Source organism: Salmo salar, chromosome 05 (genome assembly GCF_965601325.2).
Source record: "Salmo salar chromosome 05, fSalSal1, whole genome shotgun sequence".
Classification (NCBI taxonomy): domain Eukaryota; kingdom Metazoa; phylum Chordata; class Actinopteri; order Salmoniformes; family Salmonidae; genus Salmo; species Salmo salar.
Window position 1 is genome coordinate 35,174,800 of NC_138295.1, and position 21,582 is coordinate 35,196,381.

General features: G+C 45.4%; 1 protein-coding gene and 1 pseudogene across 4 annotated transcripts in view; one reads left to right on the forward strand and one right to left on the reverse strand.

Annotated features, from left to right (window-relative positions):
• mrpl11 (mitochondrial ribosomal protein L11) overlaps nt 1–21,582 on the reverse strand; it is a 59,543-nt gene that overhangs the window by 4,742 nt on the left and 33,219 nt on the right. For all 3 annotated transcript variants that reach the window (XM_014199662.2, XM_082975176.1, XM_045718116.2), the window contains exon 3: nt 794–889. In XM_014199662.2, the coding sequence (XP_014055137.1) occupies nt 794–889 (96 nt within the window). The remainder of the gene's footprint in view (nt 1–793; nt 890–21,582) is intronic.
• LOC106604718 (transmembrane protein 121 pseudogene) lies at nt 16,076–20,233 on the forward strand (annotated as a pseudogene). Its single transcript, XR_014392312.1, has 2 exons — nt 16,076–16,203; nt 19,053–20,233. The product of XR_014392312.1 is annotated as a transmembrane protein 121 pseudogene (transcript).

Consider the following 21,582-nt stretch of genomic DNA (forward strand, 5'->3'; position numbering starts at 1 on the left):
TTGTGCTGACGTTGCTTCCAGAGGCAGTTTGGAACTCAGTAGTGAGTGTCGCAACCGAGGACAGACGGCCCCGTTCTGTGAGCTTGTGTGGCTACCACTTTGTGGCTGAGCCGTTGTGGCTCCTAGATGTTTCCACTTCACAATAACAGCACGTACAGTTGACGGGGGCAGCTCTAGCAGGGCAGACATTTCACTGACTGACTTGTTGGAAAGGTGGCATCCTATAACGGTGCCACGTTGAAAGTCACTGAGCTCATCAGTAAGGCCATTCTACTGCCAATGTTTGTCTATGGTGATTGCATGGCTGTGTGCTTGATTTTATATACCTGTTAACAACGGGTGTGGCTGAAATAGCTAAATCCATTATTTTGAAGGGGTGTCCACATGCTTTTGTATATATAGTGTATTATATGAAGCCAAACAAAGTGCATGAATGATAAATACTCTGTGGAGATGGACATGGCAAGGGAAATTCTACTGCACACAAAAGGACATTTGTGTATTGAGGAGATGCTGGTAGTGACCAGCAGATGGAGCCCATGAGTAACAAAAATGATTCTATCCTTTTATATGCTCTAAATTCTGTGCGACTTTTACATCCCCCTGGATACTGCTTAATGAATGCAAATGGAAAAGCATTCTTCAGTGTAACAGTATGAATAATGGAGGTTCTTGGGTAATGTATGCAGCCAGTGAAATCAGGCAGGATCTCTGAAAGGGCAAGCTGTAGGGAGCAGGGGCGGGTACACTGAGTAGGTTGCAAGCCCTAAGTCTGGTTTAAAAAAACACACACCTTAACGTGGATCTTGATGGGCAGAGGGATTCCTTCCTTGAGCTCTTTGGTCTTGTCGTTGAAGTCCTTGCAGAACTGGCCGATGGGGATGCCCTTCTGATGGAGACAGCAGGAGAGAATACAGTGAAGACAGACCGAGACGGGCAAACATTTTTTTTAAATGGATGAGGTGTCTGGAGCTGCAAACATCCATCAGAGTGTCACTTACGGTAGGTGCAGCGCGCTGCTGGAATACCAATGGCTAGCCTGGGTCTGTCAATCAATCACAGGGCTTCTCAGAGCGGGCTGAGTGTATGAGCACGCATGGCCGCCCCGGGGAGTGAGAGCATCTGCAAGTGTGGTTGAGTCATTGTTTCTGTAGTTTTTGTGGGGGTGGTTGTTTTTGTGTTGGTTGTGTACTCTACTGTGTGTGTGTGTATGTCAGGGTATGACAGAATGCATGTGCTTGGCCGGTGCCTGGGAGACCATGTGATAAATGAGCCTCCTGTTTCCAGAGCCTGCCAGGCAAACAGAGAAAGCGAAATGGATGGGTGACATTAAGTCGACGAGCACCCCCACCTCCCTCTCCTAAGCCTACCTCCTCCCACACTCTCCTAAGCCTACCTCCTCCCACACTCTCCTAAGCCTACCTCCTCCCACACTCTCCTAAGCCTACCTCCTCCCACACTCTCCGAAGCCTACCTCCTCCCACACTCTCCGAAGCCTACCTCCTCCCACACTCTCCGAAGCCTACCTCCTCCCACACTCTCCTAAGCCTACCTCCTCCCACACTCTCCTAAGCCTACCTCCTTCCACACTCTCCTAAGCCTCCCCCCTCCCACACTCTCCTAAGGCTCCCCCCTACCACACTCTCCTAAGCCTCCCCCCTACCACACACTCCTAAGCCTCCCCCCTCCCACACTCTCCTAAGCCTACCCCCCTCCCACACTCTCCTAAGCCTCCCCGCTCCCACACTCTCCTAAGCCTACCTCCTCCCACACTCTCCTAAGCCTAACTCCTCCCACACTCTCCTAAGCCTACCTCCTCCCACACTCTCCTAAGCCTACCTCCTCCCACACTCTCCTAAGCCTACCTCCTCCCACACTCTCCTAAGCCTACCTCCTCCCACACTCTCCTAAGCCTACCTCCTCCCACACTCTCCTAAGCCTACCCCCTCCCACACTCTCCTAAGCCTCCCCGCTCCCACACTCTCCTAAGCCTCCCCGCTCCCACACTCTCCTAAGCCTTTCCCCTCCCACACTCTCCTAAGCCTTTCCCCCTCCCACACTCTCCTAAGCCTACCTCCTCCCACACTCTCCTAAGCCTCCCCCCTCCCACACTCTCCTAAGCCTACCCCCCTCCCACACTCTCCTAAGCCTACCTCCTCCCACACTCTCCTAAGCCTACCTCCTCCCACACTCTCCTAAGCCTCTCCCCTCCCACACTCTCCTAAGCCTACCTCCTCCCACACTCTCCTAAGCCTACCTCCTCCCACACTCTCCTAAGCCTACCTCCTCCCACACTCTCCTAAGCCTACCTCCTCCCACACTCTCCTAAGACTACCTCCACACACAAACACAGCACAATAAGCCATTTCTCAGAGTTGCATTGGGAGGCAATGACTATAAAGCAATCTAATTACCGCTGCTGAAATGTAAACTGACCACCCGCCATCCTTATCCTAGGGCAACACACAAGCTCTGATTGAAATGTTCATTTCAGAGTATGCGAGGGACGAGAAAAACAGATTTTTACAGTTGAATGGAGCTTATGTGCTGCCGTGATGGACTGTGTTGAACACTGCCTGCAGATCTTAATAAATGTCTCGAATGAAAAGCCATTCATCCCAGCAGACATTATTCAATGACAGGAGGAGTATGACCTTTATTTGGGACTAAAGGAGCGGAAAAACTCTTTTTAGCTTCACTCGGTAAAAAAAAATGACATACCAAAACTCCTAATGAGTGTGAATCGATCTGTCAATCCATCCATTCGATCAATCAATCTTACTGCCTCTATGCATCTTCTCTCAGCCTTTAAAAAAAAAAAACACCTGAATGAAGTTACAACTTTGTCACGGCTGATATTGTTTCAGAGCAGATGAGGCCCATTTGAATTATAATGATCTCACTCATGAAATGAAACCATAAAGTCCCTGGAGCCTCTCCCTCTGATTTGATTAACAGGAATCCCATGTCAACCTCACTGCCGTCTATTGCCTTGCCTTCCCTCCCTCCTGCTTCCCTCCCGCTTCCACCTCCTCTCCTCCTACAACAAACAGAGCTAAACAAACAAATGGGGAGGAAGGAAGGATGGAGAGAAAATGTCTAATTAAATATGGATTACTATAAAAGGTTGGGATGTTGGGGAGCAAGTCGAAGCAAGGCGCTGCCTCACACAGATCCGGGCTCCCGTTTCTTCTGTTCTCCCCCGGCAGATAATGATCCGGCAGAGACTCTACGGCCAAGGAACAATGACATGAAAATCCACACAGACTAGCAGCGAGTAGAGGAGATGGGTCTAATGTGGTTATAAAGTGCTTAAGCACAGACAGAGGGACATGCACCGAGTCAGACAGACAGATAAGCATTTCTGCTTAAGATCGACACAGAGGATGACATGAAAGGGTCACAGACCGGCAGAGATGCTGTCCCATGGTGTTAGAAACATATTAAGGGAGAGAGAGAGAGAGAGAGAGAGAGAGAGAGAGAGAGAGAGAGAGAGAGAGAGCGATATAGAGAGAGATGCAGAGAGACAGAAAACCCGAGTCTTTGCCTTCACTATGGTGAATCACTAAAACAATACAGAAACACCACGGAAAAAGAAAGAACAGCACGTCCGAAATCAGCTCAATGTAATTGAAGAATCCATAGACTAACCACTTCTGGGAAAATTAGAAAACACTAAACAAAGAGTTTTTATCTATCCAAAACAGAGATGTATGGGTAAACCACTTCTCCAATCTTTTTGGCCCTATAACAAAGAGCAAAAACACATGACTAAATACAAATCTTAGAATGAACTATTAAATAGTACCAGAACCCACTGGATTCTCCAACTACATTTAATAAACTACAGGACAAAATACAAACCCTCCAACCCAAAAAGGCCTGTGGTGTTGATGGTATCCTCAATGAAATGATAGACAACAAATTCCAATTGGCTATACTTAAACTCTTTAACATCATCCTTAGCTCTGGCATCTTCCCCGATATTTGGAACCAAGGACTGATCACCCCAATCCACAAAAGTGGAGATAAATTTGACCCCAATAACTACCGTGGGATAAGCGTTACCTGCAACCTTGGGAAAATCCTGTGCATTATCATTAACAGCAGACTCGTACATTTCCTCAGTGAAAACAATGTACTGAGCAAATGTCAAATTGGCTTTTTACCAAATTACTATATGACAGACCACGTATTCACCCTGCACACCCTAATTGACAAACAATCAAACCAAAACAACAGCAAAGTCTTCTCATGCTTTGTTGATTTCAAAAAAGCCTTTGCCTCAATTTGGCATGAGAGTCTGCTATACAAATTGATGGAAAGTGGTGTTGGGGGAAAAACATACGACATTATAAAATCCACGTGCACAAACAAGTGTGCGCTTAAAATTGCCAAAAAACATTTATTTCCACAGGTCCTTGGTGTGAGACAGGGATGCAGCTTAAGCCCCACCCACTTCAACATATATATCAACGAATTGGCGAGGGCACAAGAACAGTCTGCAGCACCTGGCCTCACACTACTAGAATCTAAAGTCAACTGTCTACTGCTTCTGCCCCCAACCAAGGAGGGCCTAAAGCAGCACCTAGATCTTCTGCACAGATTCTGTCAGACCTGGGCCCTAACAGTAAATCTCAGCAAGACAAAAATAATGGTGTTCCAAAAAAGGTCCAGTTTGCAGGACCAAATAAACTCAGCAAAAAAGAAACATCCTCTCACTGTCAACTGCGTTTATTTTCAGCAAACTTAACATGTGTAAATATTTGTATGAACATAAGATTCAACAACTGAGACGTAAACTGAACAAGTTCCACAGACATGTGACTAACAGAAATGGAATAATGTGTCCCTGAACAAAGTGGGGGTCAAAATCAAAAGTAACAGTCAGTATCTGGTGTGGCCACCAGCTACATTAAGTACTGCAGTGCATCTCCTCCTCATGGACAGTACCAGATTTGCCAGTTATTGCTGTGAGATGTTACCCCACTCTTCCACCAAGACACCTGCAAGTTTCCGGACACTTCTGGGGGGAATAGCCCTAGCCCTCACCCTCCGATCCAACAGGTCCCAGACGTGCTCAATGGGATTGAGATCTGGGCTTTTCTCTGGCCATGGCAGAACATTGACATTCCTGTCTTGCAGGAAATCACACACAGAACGAGCAGTATGGCTGGTGGCATTGTCATGCTGGAGAGTCATGTCAGGATGAGCCTGCAGGAAGGGTACCACATGAGGGAGGAGGATGTCTTCCCTGTAACGCACAGCGTTGAGATTGGCTGCAATGACAACAAGCTCAGCCCGATGATGCTGTGACACACTGCCCCAGACCATGACGGACCCTCCACCTCCAAATCGATCCCGCTCCAAAGTACAGGCCTCGGTGAACGCTCATTCCTTCGACGATACACGCGAATCCGACCATCCCCCCTGGTGAGCCAAAACCGTTACTCGTCAGTGAAGAGCACTTTTTGCCAGTCCTGTCTGGTCCAGCGACGGTGGGTTTGTGCTCATAGGCGATGTTGTTGCCGGTGATGTCTGGTGAGGACCTGCCTTACAACAGGCCTACAAGCCCTCAGTCCAGCATCTCTCAGCCTATTGCAGACAGTCTGAGCACAGATGGAGGGATTGTGCGTTCCTTGTGTAACTCTGGCAGTTGTTGCCATCCTGTACCTGTCCCGCAGGTGTGATGTTCGGATGTACCGATCCTTTGCAGGTGTTGTTACACGTGGTCTGCCACTGCGAGCACGATCAGCTGTCCGTCTTGTCTCCCTGTAGCGCTGTCTTAGGCGTTTCACAGTACGGACATTGCAATTTATTGCCCTGGCCACATCTGCAGTACTCATGCCTCCTTGCAGCATGCCTAAGGCACGTTCACACAGATGAGCAGGGACCCTGGGCATCTTTCTTTTGGTCTTTTTCCAGAGTGAGCAGAAAGGCCTCTTTAGTGTCCTAAGTTTTCATAACTGTGACCTTAATTGCCTACCGTGTAAGATGTTAGTGTCTTAATGACCGTTCCACAGGTGCATGTTCATTAATGGTTTATGGTTCATTGAACAAGCATGGGAAACAGTGTTTAAACCCTTTACAATGAAGATCTGTGAAGTTATTTGGATTTTTACGAATTATCTGTGAAAGACAGGGTCCTGAAAAAGGGACGTTTCTTTTTTTGCTGAGTTTACAAATTCCATCCAGACACCGTTGCCTTAGAGCACACATAAAACTACACATACCTTGGGCTAAACATCAGCGCCACAGGTAACTTCCACAAAGCTGTGAACGATCTGAGAGACAAAGCAAGAAGGGCATTCTATGCCATCAAAAGGAACATAAAATTCAACATACCAATTAGGATCTGGCTAAAAATACTTGAATCACTTATAGAACTCATATTGTTGTGTCCTTTATTGTTGTGAGGTCTGGGGTCCACTCACCAACCAAGAATTCACAAAATGGGTTAAACACCAAATTGAGACTCTGCATGCAGAATTCTGCAAAAATATCTGTGTACAATGTAAAACACCAAATAATGCATGCAGAGCAGATTTAGGCCGATACCCGCTAATTATCAAAATCCAGAAAAGAGACGTTAAATTCTACAACCACCGAAAAGGAAGCGATTCCCAAACCTCTAACAAAGCCATCCCCTATGGAGAGATGAACCTGGAGAACAGTCCCCTAAGCAAGCTGGTCCTGGGTCTCTGTTCACAAACACATACCGACCCCACAGAGCCCCAGGACAGCAACACAATTAGACCCAAACAAATCATGAGAAAAAAAAAGATAATTACTTGACACATAGGAAAGATTTTTTTTTAGAAACAGAACAAACTAGAATGCTATGTGGCCCTAAACAGAGAGTACACAGTGGCAGAGTAACTGACCAGTGTGACTGACCCAAACCTAAGGAAAGCTTTGACTATGTACCAACTCAGTGAGCATTGCTATTGAGAAAGGCCGCCGTAGACAGACCTGGCTCTCAAGAGAAGACAGGCTATGTGCACAATGCCCACAAATGAGGTGGAACCTGAGCTGCACTTCCTAACCTCCTGTCAAATGTATGACCATATTAGAGACATATTTCCCTCAGATTATACAGATCCACAAAGAATACAAAAACAAACCCAATTTTGATTAACTCCCATATAAATTGGGTGAAATACCACAGTGTGCCATCACAGCAGCAAGATTTGTGACCTGTTGCCACAAGAAAAGGGCAACCAGTGAAGAACAAACACCATTGTAAATACAATCCATATGTTTATTTTCCATTTTGTACTTGTAAAGATCTGCAAACAGTTCAACACTGTATATAGACATAATGACATTTGAAATGTCTATTCTTTTGGAACGTCTGGGGGTGTAATGTTTACTGTTCATTTTTATTGTTTATTTCACTTTTGTTTATTAACTACTTCACTTGCTTTGGCGTTGTTAACATGTTTCCCATGCCAATAAAGCCCTTAAATTGAAATTGAATTGCCGAGAGAGAGATACAGTTGAAGTCGGAAGTTTACATACACCTTAGCCAAATACATTTAAACTCAGTTTCACAACTCCTGACATTCAATCCTAGTAAAAATTCCATCTTAGGTCAGTTAGGATCACCACTTTATTTTAAGAATGTGAAATGTCAGAATAATATTAGAGAGAATGATTTATTTCAGCTTTTATTTCTTTCATCACATTCCCAGTGGGTCAGAAGTTTACATACACTCAATTAGTATTTGGCAGCATTGCCTTTACATTGTTTAACTCGGGTCAAACGTTTCTGATAGCCTTCCACAAGCTTCCCACAATAAGTTGGGTGAATTTTGGCCCATTCCTCATGACAGAGCTGGTGTAACTGAGTCAGGTTTGTAAACCGTCTTGCTCGCACACGCTTTTTCAGTTCTGCCCACAAATCAAGGCTTTGTGATGGCTACTCCAATACTTTGACTGTTGTCTTTAAGCCATTTTGCCACAACTTTGGAAGTATGCTTGGGGTCATTGTCCACTTGGAAGACCCATTTGCGACCAAGCTTTAACTTCCTGACTGATGTCTTGAGATGTTGTTTCAATATATCCACAGAATTTTCCTCCTCATGATGCCATCTGTTTTGTGAAGTGCACCAGTACCTCCTGCAGCAAAGCACCCCTACAACATGATGCTGCCACCCCCGTACTTCATGGTTGGGATGGTGTTCTTCGGCTTGCAAGCCTCCCCCTTTTTGCGCCAGACAAAACGATGGTCATTATGACCAAACAGTAATATTTTTGTTTCATCAGACCAGAGGACATTTCTCCAAAAAGTATGATCTTTGTCCCCATGTGCAGTTGCAAACCGTAGTATGGCTTTTTTATGGCGGTTTTGGAGCAGTGGCTTCTTCCTTGCTGAGCGGCCTTTCAGGTTATGTCGATATAGGACTTGTTTTACTGTGGGTATAGATACTTTTGTACCTGTTTCTCCAGCATCATCACAAGGTCCTTTGCTGCTGTTCTGGGATTGATTTGCACTTTTCGCACCAAAGTACGTTCATCTCTAGGTGACAGAAAGCGTCTCCTTCCTGAGCGGTATGACGGCTGCATGGTCCCCTGGTGTTTATACTTGCGTACTATTGTTTGTACAGATGAACGTGGTACCTTCAGGCATTTGGACATTTTTCCAAAGGATGAACCAGACTTGTGGAGGTCTACAATTCTTTTTCTGAGGTCTTGGCTGATTAGATTTTCCCATGATGTCAAGCAAAGAGGCACTGAGTTTGAAGGTAGGCCTTGAAATACATCCACAGGTATGACACAAATTACGTCAATTAGCCTATCAGAAGCTTCTAAAGCCATGACATCCTTTTCTGGAATTTTCCAAGCAAGCTGTTTAAAGGCACAGTCAACTTGGTGCACTGGAATTGTGATACAGTGAATTATAAGTTAAATAATCTGTCTGTAAACAATTGTTGGAAAAATTACTTGTGTCATGTACAAAGTAGATGCCCTAACCGACTTGTCAAAACTCCTAACAAGAAATTTGTGGAGTGGTTGAAAAAGCAGTTTTTAATGACTCCGACGTAAGTGTATGTAAACTTTCGACTTCAACGGTATATATAGAAAGAGAGAGGGAGCATATGCAGAGCAGACCAGAGCATGTGAGCAGAGTTAAGCAGTTGGAAATACCGCTCATGGAGTGGTGCTTGCGCGGTGCTCCATGTGCTTTCCTATGCGCCACTAAAAACCACTCCGCACTCACAAGAAGAAAAAATTAAAAAAGAAGAAAAAAATTAAAATAAAAACTGGCCCTCCAAATTCGCTCCATTCATTAAAAATCACAATTTAACCAACACCCGTCTATTTTGGTGACTACCTGGACCTACCAATTGTTTTTTAAGTATCGGAACCAAACCATATGGATTTGAATGCAATGTATTTGAATAAACATGAAAAGGTGAATGTAAGAAGCGAACGTCATTTCAAATAGGCTACATGTCAAATTAAACAGCATGTAAACACTCCAAATAGGTCAGGAGCCAGACAGGGAGCCTAGAAGGAATGAAAATAAATTATTTAAGCTAAATTATTTCAAGGCGAAAGCCTACAAAGAAATACACTGAAGGATTTGCAAGTGCTACACAATAGGCTGTTAGAGACAAAGCGCTCAGCATTTAAACATTTAGTTGTATTAAATCATTATAGTGTACAAATTACACATATAGGCTGTGAATTACTTATAATGAAATACAAAATCAGTACGTTTGAATTCATTTTTAGAAACTCAAGTTTGGCCAGTCTGTGGCTTCAGGCTCATGCGATGGTGCCTGGAGAGCCGGTGTTGTGTCGAAAATCTCCCTCCTTTCGCATTCTTCATTGCTGCGACTTGCTTGCTAGTTGAGATTTCTGCTCTTCACTCCGTTGTCAGTTTAGCCTACATTTCACTGATCTTAGTAGCAGAAAGTATTTTTGTCCGCAGTTTTCGGTTGGGCGCCTCGTTCAGACCCCAGCAAGATGTCGCCCTGGGTGGCTGCCGGTGTCGCCCGTACCTAAATCTGCTACTGAATTTTGTACTAGTCTATAAATAAATCTCTTTGCCAAAATTCGTCATCTCTCCCATGTCTTATTCGACTAGTATTTTTGAAAGTGTAATGATAATAATTCAGCCATAGTTGTTCTGAAATGTTGATTGCTTGCCAACATTTTACTCCCTCTTCCGTTTAATATAACACACATACATTAATTATTAATTCCGGTTGCCCATCCTGACGTGAAGTTTGTTATTTAGAAAGTATTTGACTCTGATGTGTGCCACAAAAAGTAATTGACTCTACACAAAATTAAGGAAATTGGGTGGGGGGGGGTGGGGGAATTCTGGCAGGTGGAAGATTTTCGGCATAACAGGTGAGCAGCGGAGAATATCCTCGCCACACTTGCAGAGCTACTGGGGATGCTAAACACCCTTTGGGCCAGACTTACCAGGCTGGGCAGAGATGCAGAGTTGTTTTAAAATGTTTCTATTGGTAGGCCTAAAGGTTTAGGCAAAACAACCCAATCAAAACGGAAAGCTCCTTGAACATGCCAGGCCTATTGGGCCAAAATCAAATATGGCCTATTGTATAGATAATAGAACAAAAATGAATGAAACATTTAGTTTAAACTGAAAATAAAGATGTTTAGTTTATAAATACCTTGCTACGATGACACACCACCTTATTCCTTTCTTTTAGCATGTGCACGTAGTAAGTACACCATCATGCTTTTGGGATATGTCTTTTCAGACAATGATTCTTTAGTTGTGGACTCTACATCACCCCAGTCCCTCTCTTGCTTCTCATCTTTGTAAGTCACCTTGATTTAGCACCTGTGCGTTTTATCAGTTTCTTTATGAAAATATTTAGCGACCTCCATGGCAGTAGCTAAAGCAAGCAGCACACAAGCAGACTACAAATGCATGCTGGCCAGGCGTGCCCTGAGCTCATGAAGTGAGCGATACTTGGAGCGGGCAAGAAGGTCGATGCTGCAGCCTATGGGAATCTCGCTCCAAATTGGACAAGCTCTAACCACTAGGCAGGTTAGCCTAGTGTTTAGAGCGTTGGGCCAGTAAGCGAAAGCTTGCTAGATCGAACCCCCGAGCGGACAAGGTAAAAATCTGTCGTTCTGCCCCTGAACAAATCTGTCGTTCTGTTCCTAGGCCGTCATTGTAAATAAGAATTTGTTCTTAAATGACTTGCCTAGTTAAATAAAAATATATATAATACTCTGGAGCAGACAGACTTCTAGAAAGTTAAAGGCAAATTGACTGACCAGACAGTGAAAGTGGGCACAAGGTAAACTATATCAGGTAATCGTTTTAATGAATACATTACATGAGGGGCCAGTCAGTGGGGCGTTTGACGATGACAGGGTGAGCTAGTATCCTTCTCGCCCCCGCACTTTCTAATAGCCTAATTGAAGTCATTATTGGGATTGAGCCGTGTTGGTAATTGTAATGAGGCTCTTTAAACTGGCAGAGGAGTCTGGCATGCCATGAAAGCAAGTTTCACTTGGCTCCCTGACTTCCCATGACATTTATAGCAGAGAGAGGGAGAGCGACTGACGGCCGCGGAAGAGACACTGAGCATTTGCACCCTGGTCAAATAGCCAACCCTGGCCCTGCTCCGCTCCATCTGAGCATCCCACAGTAAGAGACGAGCAGCCGGCTAAATCCTCTCCTCCTGCACCATGACTGATTAGGCTCCAGAGTGCAAAATGGCAGCAGCCCATCACCCAAGGCGGGCCGACAAATTATCTAGTGGAAGGAGTATTTAACTCCCGCATCTTCAAAGAGTTTCTCTGAGATCCTGTCTGTGCATCAGGATTAACTGCTAATCTACGGCGGTATTTCAGCCGTCTAACTCCACAGCGACAGCAGTGAGTAATTGCTCCAATTTATTTCCAGATCAGAGGGTTATGATAAACAATTAAGAAAGCAATTAGGCATATGCGATTAAAATCTGATTTGATTTGACTCCCTATTCTCCACTCTTTCTGTCACACCTCATGTTAAAATGTGATTGGCCTTTCAGCTTCACTAACTATTTTTAACAAGATATAGCGAGCACCGACATGAGCAGCCAGGGTGGCTGCGAGTGTTTATGGACAGAATGAAGAGAGAGAAAGCAGAGGAAGAGATGGCTGGGAGGTAGGTTTGAGTGTTCGGTGTGAACAGTGTTCCTCGTCAATATTTGAACAATGAAAAAGGTTCATTTGACCAAGGGGAGAAGACAGACGTGCCACAGGAGATACTCATATGGGTGTGTCTCCTCTACACTCATTTGAGCCTGACCAGATTATCAGAGGGAGAGAATGTCCTAATACGTCATATAAATGTGTATCTTTGAGAAACAAGTCGTTGATGGGTAAATCCATTTGAATTCAACCACTTGACAGCATCCCTTTTGCAACAAAAATGTATCCTAAAAAACAAATTCCATACGTGTTTGCCAATGGTAGAAGTGGCAAGAAAGTTACTTTTCAGACCTGAACGGCAAAACATTTAGAGGTGCTCAAAGTTGACCCATTTTGCAGATCTCACCCTACTACGAGACATCCATGTCTTCATCATTGGAAATGATAAACGGTTGAGTTTGATATTACTTAAAAGCGTTGCAAAAAAAAAAAAAAAAAGTGAATGTCCATTTTTATATTCACATGTTGTAGTTTAGACCATTTCACATCTCAGGTTTTTATGGTTGTGCCTGCCTTCCGTTGAGACACGTGTCATTTCAATCATAGAAACAGAATTTTTAGAATGGCCCAATCCCTTCAGAGTCAGACCACTGCAATTTAGCTGGAACACCATTGACATGTAAAATGTTTACTTTAATTACTAACACATATTTCCATACAAGTCAACATTCTCTGATGTGTGGACCATCAACCATCTTTGTGGTACAACTTTACAGTTACAATTTTAATTATATTACATCTATCAAACAACCTGTTTTTAAACAACCCTGTTTGTAAGCTTGTAAATCTGTAAATGATATCAAACTCAACTGTTTATATATTTCCAGTGATGAAGACATGGATGTCTCGTGGTACGCAAAACAGGACAAAAATAGCACGTCAGCGCAGGTCCTCCGAGTCACAGCGCAGGTCCTCCGAGCCACAGCGCAGGTCCTCCGAGCCACAGCGCAGGTCCTCCGAGCCACAATATCGTACTGAAATAGAAATGGCTACTTCAAGCACATTTTCCAAATGACAAGGAAGATGACAACGGACAGCGCCGGACAAACTCCCAAAGAGCTCATCTCCATAACAAGTGAAATGGGTGAGCATCATCCAGCAACACCGCTCTGCTCTAAGGGTGTATATTGGCCTGGTCTAGGACAGTTTATACACTACAGAGAACCTGCTGAATCAGATGAGCAAGCAGGGCAGGGAAAAAAGGTGATTACATCATAGCAAAGAAAACATGTTATTTCTCAACTCCATTAAGTTCTCCTCACACAGTGTTGTGCCTCATGATTAATCATGTGTAGCGGCAGCAGCAGGCTGAATGGTCTACTGGAGGCATCAACAAGATGCATCAGGAACTCTGGAGGAGCGAGTGGGAGAGCCAGGAACTGTATTACAGGGCTATTGACTTGATAGTGTTTCACTGGAGTACAGTGGAAGTAGACTGCTACTACTAGTTATATTTAGAATGCCTTGGTACTTTCTTCTTTTTGACAACATGTAAAGTGTCGGTCCCATGTTTCATGACCTGAGATAAAAGATCCCAGAAATGTTCCGCACACACAAAAAGCTTCTCTCTCAAATAATGTGCACAAATTTGTTTACATCCCTGTTAGTGAGCATTTCTCCTTTGCCAAGATAATCCACCCAGCTGACAGGTGTGGCATATCAAGAAGCTGATATAACAGCATGATCATTACACAGGTGCACCTTGTCCTGGGTACAATAAAAGGCTACTCTAAAATGTGCAGTTTTGTCACAACACAATGCCACAGATGGCAAGTTTTGCGGGAGCGTGCATGCTGACTGCAGGAATGTCCACCAGATCTAGTGCCAGAGAATTGAATGTTCATTTCTCTACCATAAGTCAGCTCCAACATAATTGTAGAGAATTTAGCAGTACGTCCAACTGGCCACACAACCGCAGACCACATGTAACCAGGCCAGCCCAGGACCTCCACATCCGGCTTATTCACCTGCGGGATCGTCGGAGACCAGCCACCTGGACAAATTGAGGAGTATTTCTGTCTGTAATAAAGCCCTTTTGTGGGGGAAAACTCATTCTGATTGGCTGGGCGTGGGTGGGCCTATGCCCACCCATGGCTGCGCCCCTGCCCAGTCATGTGAAATCCATAGATTAGGGCCTAATGAATTTATTTCAAATAACTGATTTAGAAAGCACTCCAATTGCCACATAAAACTAAATTATGCGGTAGTTAGAGCAGTGGCGGAAAGGAAACGTGAAAGCAGAGAGAGAGTGACACAGCATTCTATTCTGGCCCGGTGGTGGTTGGCCTCTGCCACTGGTGGACATCAGCTTGGTACCAATCAGTCCTTAGGATTCTTGGACAGTCTCTTACCTCACATCCTTCCCCACTCATGTCTAGGGGAAGTGATGACTGCGCAGTGCTGTGGACAGGCTGCCTTCCCTCTCCCTCCTTCTGTCCCCACCTCCCACCCTGCTCAGCCTCTCCACGCTGAAAGAGCCAATGCCGAGTGACCTTCAACCACACCCACAGGGAACCAAAGGAAAAGGGGGAGAGTGAGGGAGGAGAGGTAGAGTGAACGGAACTGGAGGGCATAAGGAGAGAGAACGGGAGAGTAGAAGGATAGAGAAAAACCCTCAATTGAACCCAGGGAATGGAAAATCTCTGTGGAAGCCAGTGGAGCACGTAGCTGATTGTGACAAGAAATAGGACTCTCCTTCCCCTTTCTCACTGGTCTGATTAAAGCTCTCCCTTGGAGAGGACCCACAAACACGGAGAACAGAGAGAATAAAAGGTAGAGGGGAAAAATGAGTCTTTGAATGCTGAGAAGGTGGAGATTGATTTGCCTATGCACTTAACGGAACACAATGACAAGGTGACGCAAACATACTCTCCTTGACCATCAAAACAATCTCTCCAACACTAAAACCCTTCCATTCGGAAACCCTTAGGCTATACTGCAGCCGACTGGGACCGGTTTAAAATTTACAGTACAACAAAAAGACAGGATGGCTTTGAAATGTGTCCACAGGCATCTCTTGCTCTACTTGCTTCCATTTATCTGAGTGACATTTCAGTAAGGGTGCATTCTGTATATCTGATATTTTACAGGCAGGGCAATCAAAGCCATAATCTACTTCCATGTAATACAAAGCCATTATGCTAGTTATAATTTCAGAAAAGTGGCATCATGATAATTACCATAACCAATGGACATAACCGTGGGCTCCTAAATATTCATGTATTCCAGTCTGGATCTTAAAGTTATACAGCTGAGCTGATGGTAAAAAGGAGGAGGTGGCAGAAGAGAGCTGAGCAGGGAGAACGAGGGGGAAGAGAGGGGGAACTGAGCAGGGAGAACGAGCGAGGGAGCTGAGAGCACGTAACCTGCCTACAAATGAACACCACTATCAAAGTCTAGTGGCTCGGTGAGTTTATTCATGGCTCTCGTGTCCTCAAGGTTTTTGCTTTACAGCCGATACTTCTTATGTGGATTTGTTTTTGGAGGGGGGGGGGGGGGGGGGGTCTATTCCTGTTAATGATTCCGCGTCAAGCAGTAGTCCACTTCTGAGCGACTTCGACAGCTCCGAGCACGGCCAATAAGCCCGCACAGCTCCTTCGTGACTCACTGGGTCTTTCGGCTGCCAGACCCGAGGTGTCAAATTCAAGACGGACATACCGAGAGAATCCTGCAGCCGCGGTGACCGTGGAATAATTCAGCAAAATGACAAGCTTATTCGACCGACTCCGAAGAAAGAAAAGAGTCTTGACTGTTTAAATGGGAACTTAATTTGGACAAACTCGAAGATCGACAGAGGGCAATTACTTTTCCCTATTTAACAGGATAAGACCATCATAGCAGAGAGGGAGCCTATTGAAATATTTTTTGGGACATATAACAAACAAAGCAAATCGATGTAAGGAATCAGTTTGGACCTTCATGTTCATCCAGGGACCATTCGACTTCTACTAATAGGCGAAGTGGATCTCAATCAAGCCAGGTGGAGCGGCAAAGCAAGAACACATGCTTTGGGTAACTATCCCCCACTTTCAAAGAGTTGAATTATGTATGCATCTACTAATAAAAAAAGATCATTATGTAACAGGTGGTGCATCAAATTTTTGCATAAGGCTAGATGACTAGGTTACATTTTGGGGGCTGCATCAACATAATGGAAGACAAAATCCCCCATAGAGAGGGGATTTAAAACAGATCTGTTGAAATGATCATGGAAAATAAACATTACATTTTGGAGGACATGCTCCAATACATATCCATCCCCTACACATGTCAAATCCTATCATAGGTTTACAAATGCCTCATGAGACTTCAGATGTTACTGCCCAAGGGCAACTCAGTCACCAGGATTAGACAGGATTTTCCATTACTATTACATTAGACTTATACAGATTTCACCCCCATTCATTCATCCAGTTTAATTGCCGACACCTAATCACCTCTTTCTCTCTAACAGGCAGTCCTCTCAGTCTCACTCATATATCCCTTGCTTGTACAAGTAAGCATTTGATTTAATTTGTAGTAAGACAAACATTCCAGGCAGAATGTTTTTATAGATGAATTACAGGTCTAGAGCAATTCATATTCCTTTTACCTTCAGCCCAGCACACCTGGTAGACCTCCAATATATAGAGAAAAACAGAAGTGACAAACAAGGAGGCAAGCCCCATTTCAAAATGCTACCAGTCTGTGTGTGTGTGTAAGGGAGGCAATTGGAAAGCCATAACAGATTACCCTGGGTAATTGGTGAAAAACACTCCTTTCTCCACCACACAATACACACAACAAAGAAGTCTTCATTTTTTGCCCTATTACACACCTTGGGCTGAGAAATCCCAAGCAAATCATTCACCTGTCCACCTTTGCAGGCCCTTTCCTTCCACTTGCAGTGGAAAAGCCTGAATCAGCCTGTCAGCTACAGTATCCATTTGTAATCATAGTGATGATGAATTTGGTCATTATTGATGAGCAGAGTGGACACACACAGCCGTCATCCAGGACGGTCACTCAGAACAGAATCAATTCTGTGTGTTGACAAGCCGTAGCAACACAAACACAGGCTGACAGAGGAACGCCGGGGTTCCAGGGTACAATTTTAGACGCATATGGAATCGCCAAGAGGCATGGTGGGAATGAGAAAGGCAACAACAAAAAACCACACCATCTGGGGTGGCAGATTACCTTTCTCCCGCCACTGACGGCAGTTCTGGGGGGGGGGGGGGGGGGGGTGTTCAGCTAAAGCACCATTTTCAATTCCAATATTCTCGAAGTCAGCAAATTGATACACTAGAATCCATTCATTTCCAGCAATGATAAATCAGGTTGTGGGTTGCAGTGAAACAAAAAAGCCCGTCGTCTGATAATCATATATTAGTGATTCTGACGTCTGGGCTCCTCCTCTTCCTCACCATGTCCCTAGGAGGATCAGTCAGTCTAGGTCATTTCCTCAGTCATCCATTTTTCAGTCATCTGTTCCACAAGAAGTAGTAATGCATTTCATTTCTTCTGATCTCAGAGTTAGCGTAAGAAACAATGTATTTTTTTTCTCCACCAAATTCTGTCTGCAGCTTCGTCTTCCTCACTTTACCTTCCATCTTGCGCTCATCTCCCCTCCTTGCCAGGCTGAGTTCATTTATGAACTGTTACCTTGTAGTAATACTTTATTAGGAATGTAGACAGCCAAGAGCATCAATCTCTTACTTTCAATTCCCTCTCTCCCACAAGTCTCTCCTGCAGACACTGACAGTCTCTCGCGTGCCGTGGATGACAGGGCTCAGATGAGTGCTGCATTGAAAAGATTGATGCCTGTCGTCAATCAGAAGCACACGTTAGCACACGTTATTAAGAGGTAGATCTGTTCATCCGTTCCTCGCTGGCCGGAGAGCCCGCAATCGTTTCGCTCGATCAGACTCAAGTGTTGCCATTATGGCATATCTGGAGGTGGTAATGATTTCATATTAAAACACCATCGATCCCGTGGAGTGGTTGACACCCTTGGTGGTGCTGTAGGCAGATGGCTAACACTTCTCCTCAGCGCTCCTGGCTGGGTCTGCTCTGAGAACCATACGCTACAGTCTCTTAGCCTCAATACGTCAAGGAGAGGAATTTCACTGTACAAAAATCGGTGATCATTTCTCACTCCCAAATCAATACTGGGGTTTTGTACAGTCCACTTAAAATATGGCTCGGCGCAACATTTTTTACACATTGGCATTCCATAAATGGGCAAATTAGCCCATTAGAATGGCTTGCATGCAGGGACACACGCAGTGACAAACACGTGTTCATGAACAAGCAAGCAATTACCGTCAAAAAACATCCTCAGAACAAATCTTAAAGAGAAGCGTTATTAATATTCCGCCAAAATGAGAAGGCAATTTTCCGCTGACTTAAGATTGCAGCACGCAGCAACAATGAGGCCGACTAAACAGCAAGGAAAACAAGTAGACAAGCTGCCTGCCTGGATGCACTTCAACACAATTCATTAATAATGAATAAGTTAAGGGCACACAAGCAAAACGCCACAGCAGAAAACCTGGGTAATTCAGAGTTTTAGACCAGGTGCCGAGCAGGGTTAAAACTTACATATCTGAAGAGGAGTGAGAAAATGTACACAGTTCCTCAGCATGCATGGTCAGGGAAGAACAGCCTCACCACTGAATTGGCATTAAAATGATCTTTATCCATAGCAACAAGCAAAAAAGTACGACTGGCATCACTGTTAGGTAAGCAAGCATCTTGAAGAAAGATGGTCTATCATGCAAGTGAAATTCCCATTGGTGTATGAGGACAAAGTCTAAAACCGTTCTTCTGAATATAGTATATTGTTTCTTGACTTGTCATCCTTCTGTTTCCTCTCCCAGGCATGGTGCCTACGCCCCAGGTGTGCGTATCAACCCTGGTCACAGTGAGCACAATGGCAGTGGTTGACCTCTACCTGCTGGAGCAGAGCATGCTGGGAGCCCGCGGCAAGGCAGGGCCCGGCGTGTGGCCGTGCGCCGCTGTGCTGCTAGGTGACCTGGGCTTCCTGCTGGCGCTGCGGTTTGTGTCGGCGGGCGTGGTGTCGGAGGCGCTCTCCCCCCGCCGCGGCTTTGCCAACACCCTCTGGTTCCTCTTCCTGTCCCTGCTCCAGCTCAAACTCTTCTTCGTCTGCCAGAACTACCGGACGGAACGTCGGCCACCCGACCCCCTGGCCAGGAAGACACTCACCCTGCTGCTGTCTATCTGCCTTCCCTCCCTGTTCCTCATCCTGACTGGGGCTGACAACATGACGCCAATGCGGAGGAAGCAGGAGGTGCGGGGGAGGCTGCTCTGGGTGGTGGTGGACCTGTTGGACGTTCTGGACCTGCAGGCCGGGCTGTGGGAAGCCCACGCAGGGGCCACTGACCTGAGGGTGCCCCTGTGGGCTGAAGGCCTGGTGTTCTTCTACTGCTACGCCTTGCTGCTCCTGCTGCCCTGCGTGGCCCTCACAGAGTTGGGGGCCGCCGCCATGCCGGGACAGAGGGGGGCCCGTAAGGAGCCTCTGTACCCCTGGCTCAGCCTGGTCACCATCAACGTGGTCACACTGGCCCTCAGGGGAACAGGCATGCTGTGGTACAGGGACCCCCGGGTCTCTACAGTGTTCCTGGGGAAGAACCTACTGGCCCTGGCTGTGAAGCTGAGCTCAGCCTGGGAGAGGCACAAGCAGGGTGGGGACAGGGGGATGGGGGCTGGGGACGGAGCAGAGGCAGGGGGGGAATCCACCCTGGCAACACAGAGCTCAGAGCAGACGGAGGACCAAGCCACAGGCAAAACCACCCCCTTGCCCTCTCGCTACCACACACCGTCCCGCTCCCACAGCCACGGCTGCTCCCTGTCCCACGTCAGTCTGGATCCCACAGGGACCTCCATGGGCCCCTCCATCTCCCATGAACTCTAGAAACTGTCCATAGAGAAAGACAGCTCGGCATCAGCCGTCAAGCTCATCAGAGCTCCCAGGTCAGGGAAGCATTTAGCACTGAAGAGAAGACGGTTGGCCTCACACTGAGACAGAAACTAAAAACCACAGGCAACCAACCCAGGCAATCACAGCAGTAACTCGTCCAATTAGCTCACTTTGTTTAAAGGGATGATTTATCCATCCCCTGGGTCACGGCCGCCTGTACTATTTGAGAGAGGGCTGAGGCGGCGTGAGAAATGTAAAGCGAAGAACTGCATTGTTTTCCAAGGAGCTACAATTAGTACTGGTTCCACACAGACATCGGTGTCATATGGGACATAATCCCGTGGTGTTTGTCAGTGTGTTTCCTGTGAAAGCTCTTCCACAGCTGTCGTCAGCGACACCTCCAGGACAGCTTACAAACTGAAATAAAGTTTTTCATTCTCCCAGGCTCCGACACTTTATTGGCCATGCGTGGGAGGGTATTGGCAGCCTGTCGCCAACAAATGGAGAAAACAGGATCAGAGGTCGATCATTCACAGCTAGGGGACATACTGGCTGTCCAACTCTCCACACATTAGAGGCAGGCAGTGCAGCGTGATGTGCTATGTGGACAGAGTGACAGAGAGGAAAAGCTATCATATAATCACAATTTAACCAGCAGCGCCAGCCCTGGTAGGCATGGTGATCCTTCAGCCAGCCATTTGTCTGCTGGTCTGGCTTGAATGTTTCAACAGGGGAGCCTGCAGATGTGCTAGGGTGTGTGTGAGAGGAAGTGGCGTTTTTAGGATAGGCAAGGGTCTATTCAATCTCCATCAGCGGTTCCTAATGCACTCCGCACCCAGTCTGCCTCCGCTCTAACCATTAATGCTACTATTAATTGAGATTGGGACCCATTTGTCTAAATGCTAATAGCTTAGATAGCTTTATACTTGGTTTACAGGATGCGCTAACACACCAGGGTTGGGCTCAATTCAGAATTTAATTGAGAATGCCTCAAATTCCAATTCAATTCTTGAATTAGAGTTAAAGTAGTTAGCAGGATACAGAATTGCAATTTGAATGAAAGAAAATAGAATCGAATCAATAAGGAAAACAAAACATGTATGCTAATATTCTAAAGGCATATTTCATTAATCCCTTAAATTTGGTTCAATATGGAGGGGAATGATATTTCCCAGAATGCATTAGTTTAACCCTCAAGTTCACCCGAGGCCTTCAAAAAAGAAGCCAAACCAATTAAATTGGTTGGTGGAAACATAAATTGGCTATTCTAAGCACTAAAGTAAAAAAGAAAACTGTACATGAACATTTTTTACAGAGAAAAGTTATATTTTTTACTATCTGAAAGTGTGACCCGTCAGATTCAATTAAACTCATTCTATGACTGAGATTAATTTCTTTGAATTGCACTGAATTTAATTTTACTTCATGTCACTCAATCTGAAATGTTGCATCCTGCGGGGTCGCCAATT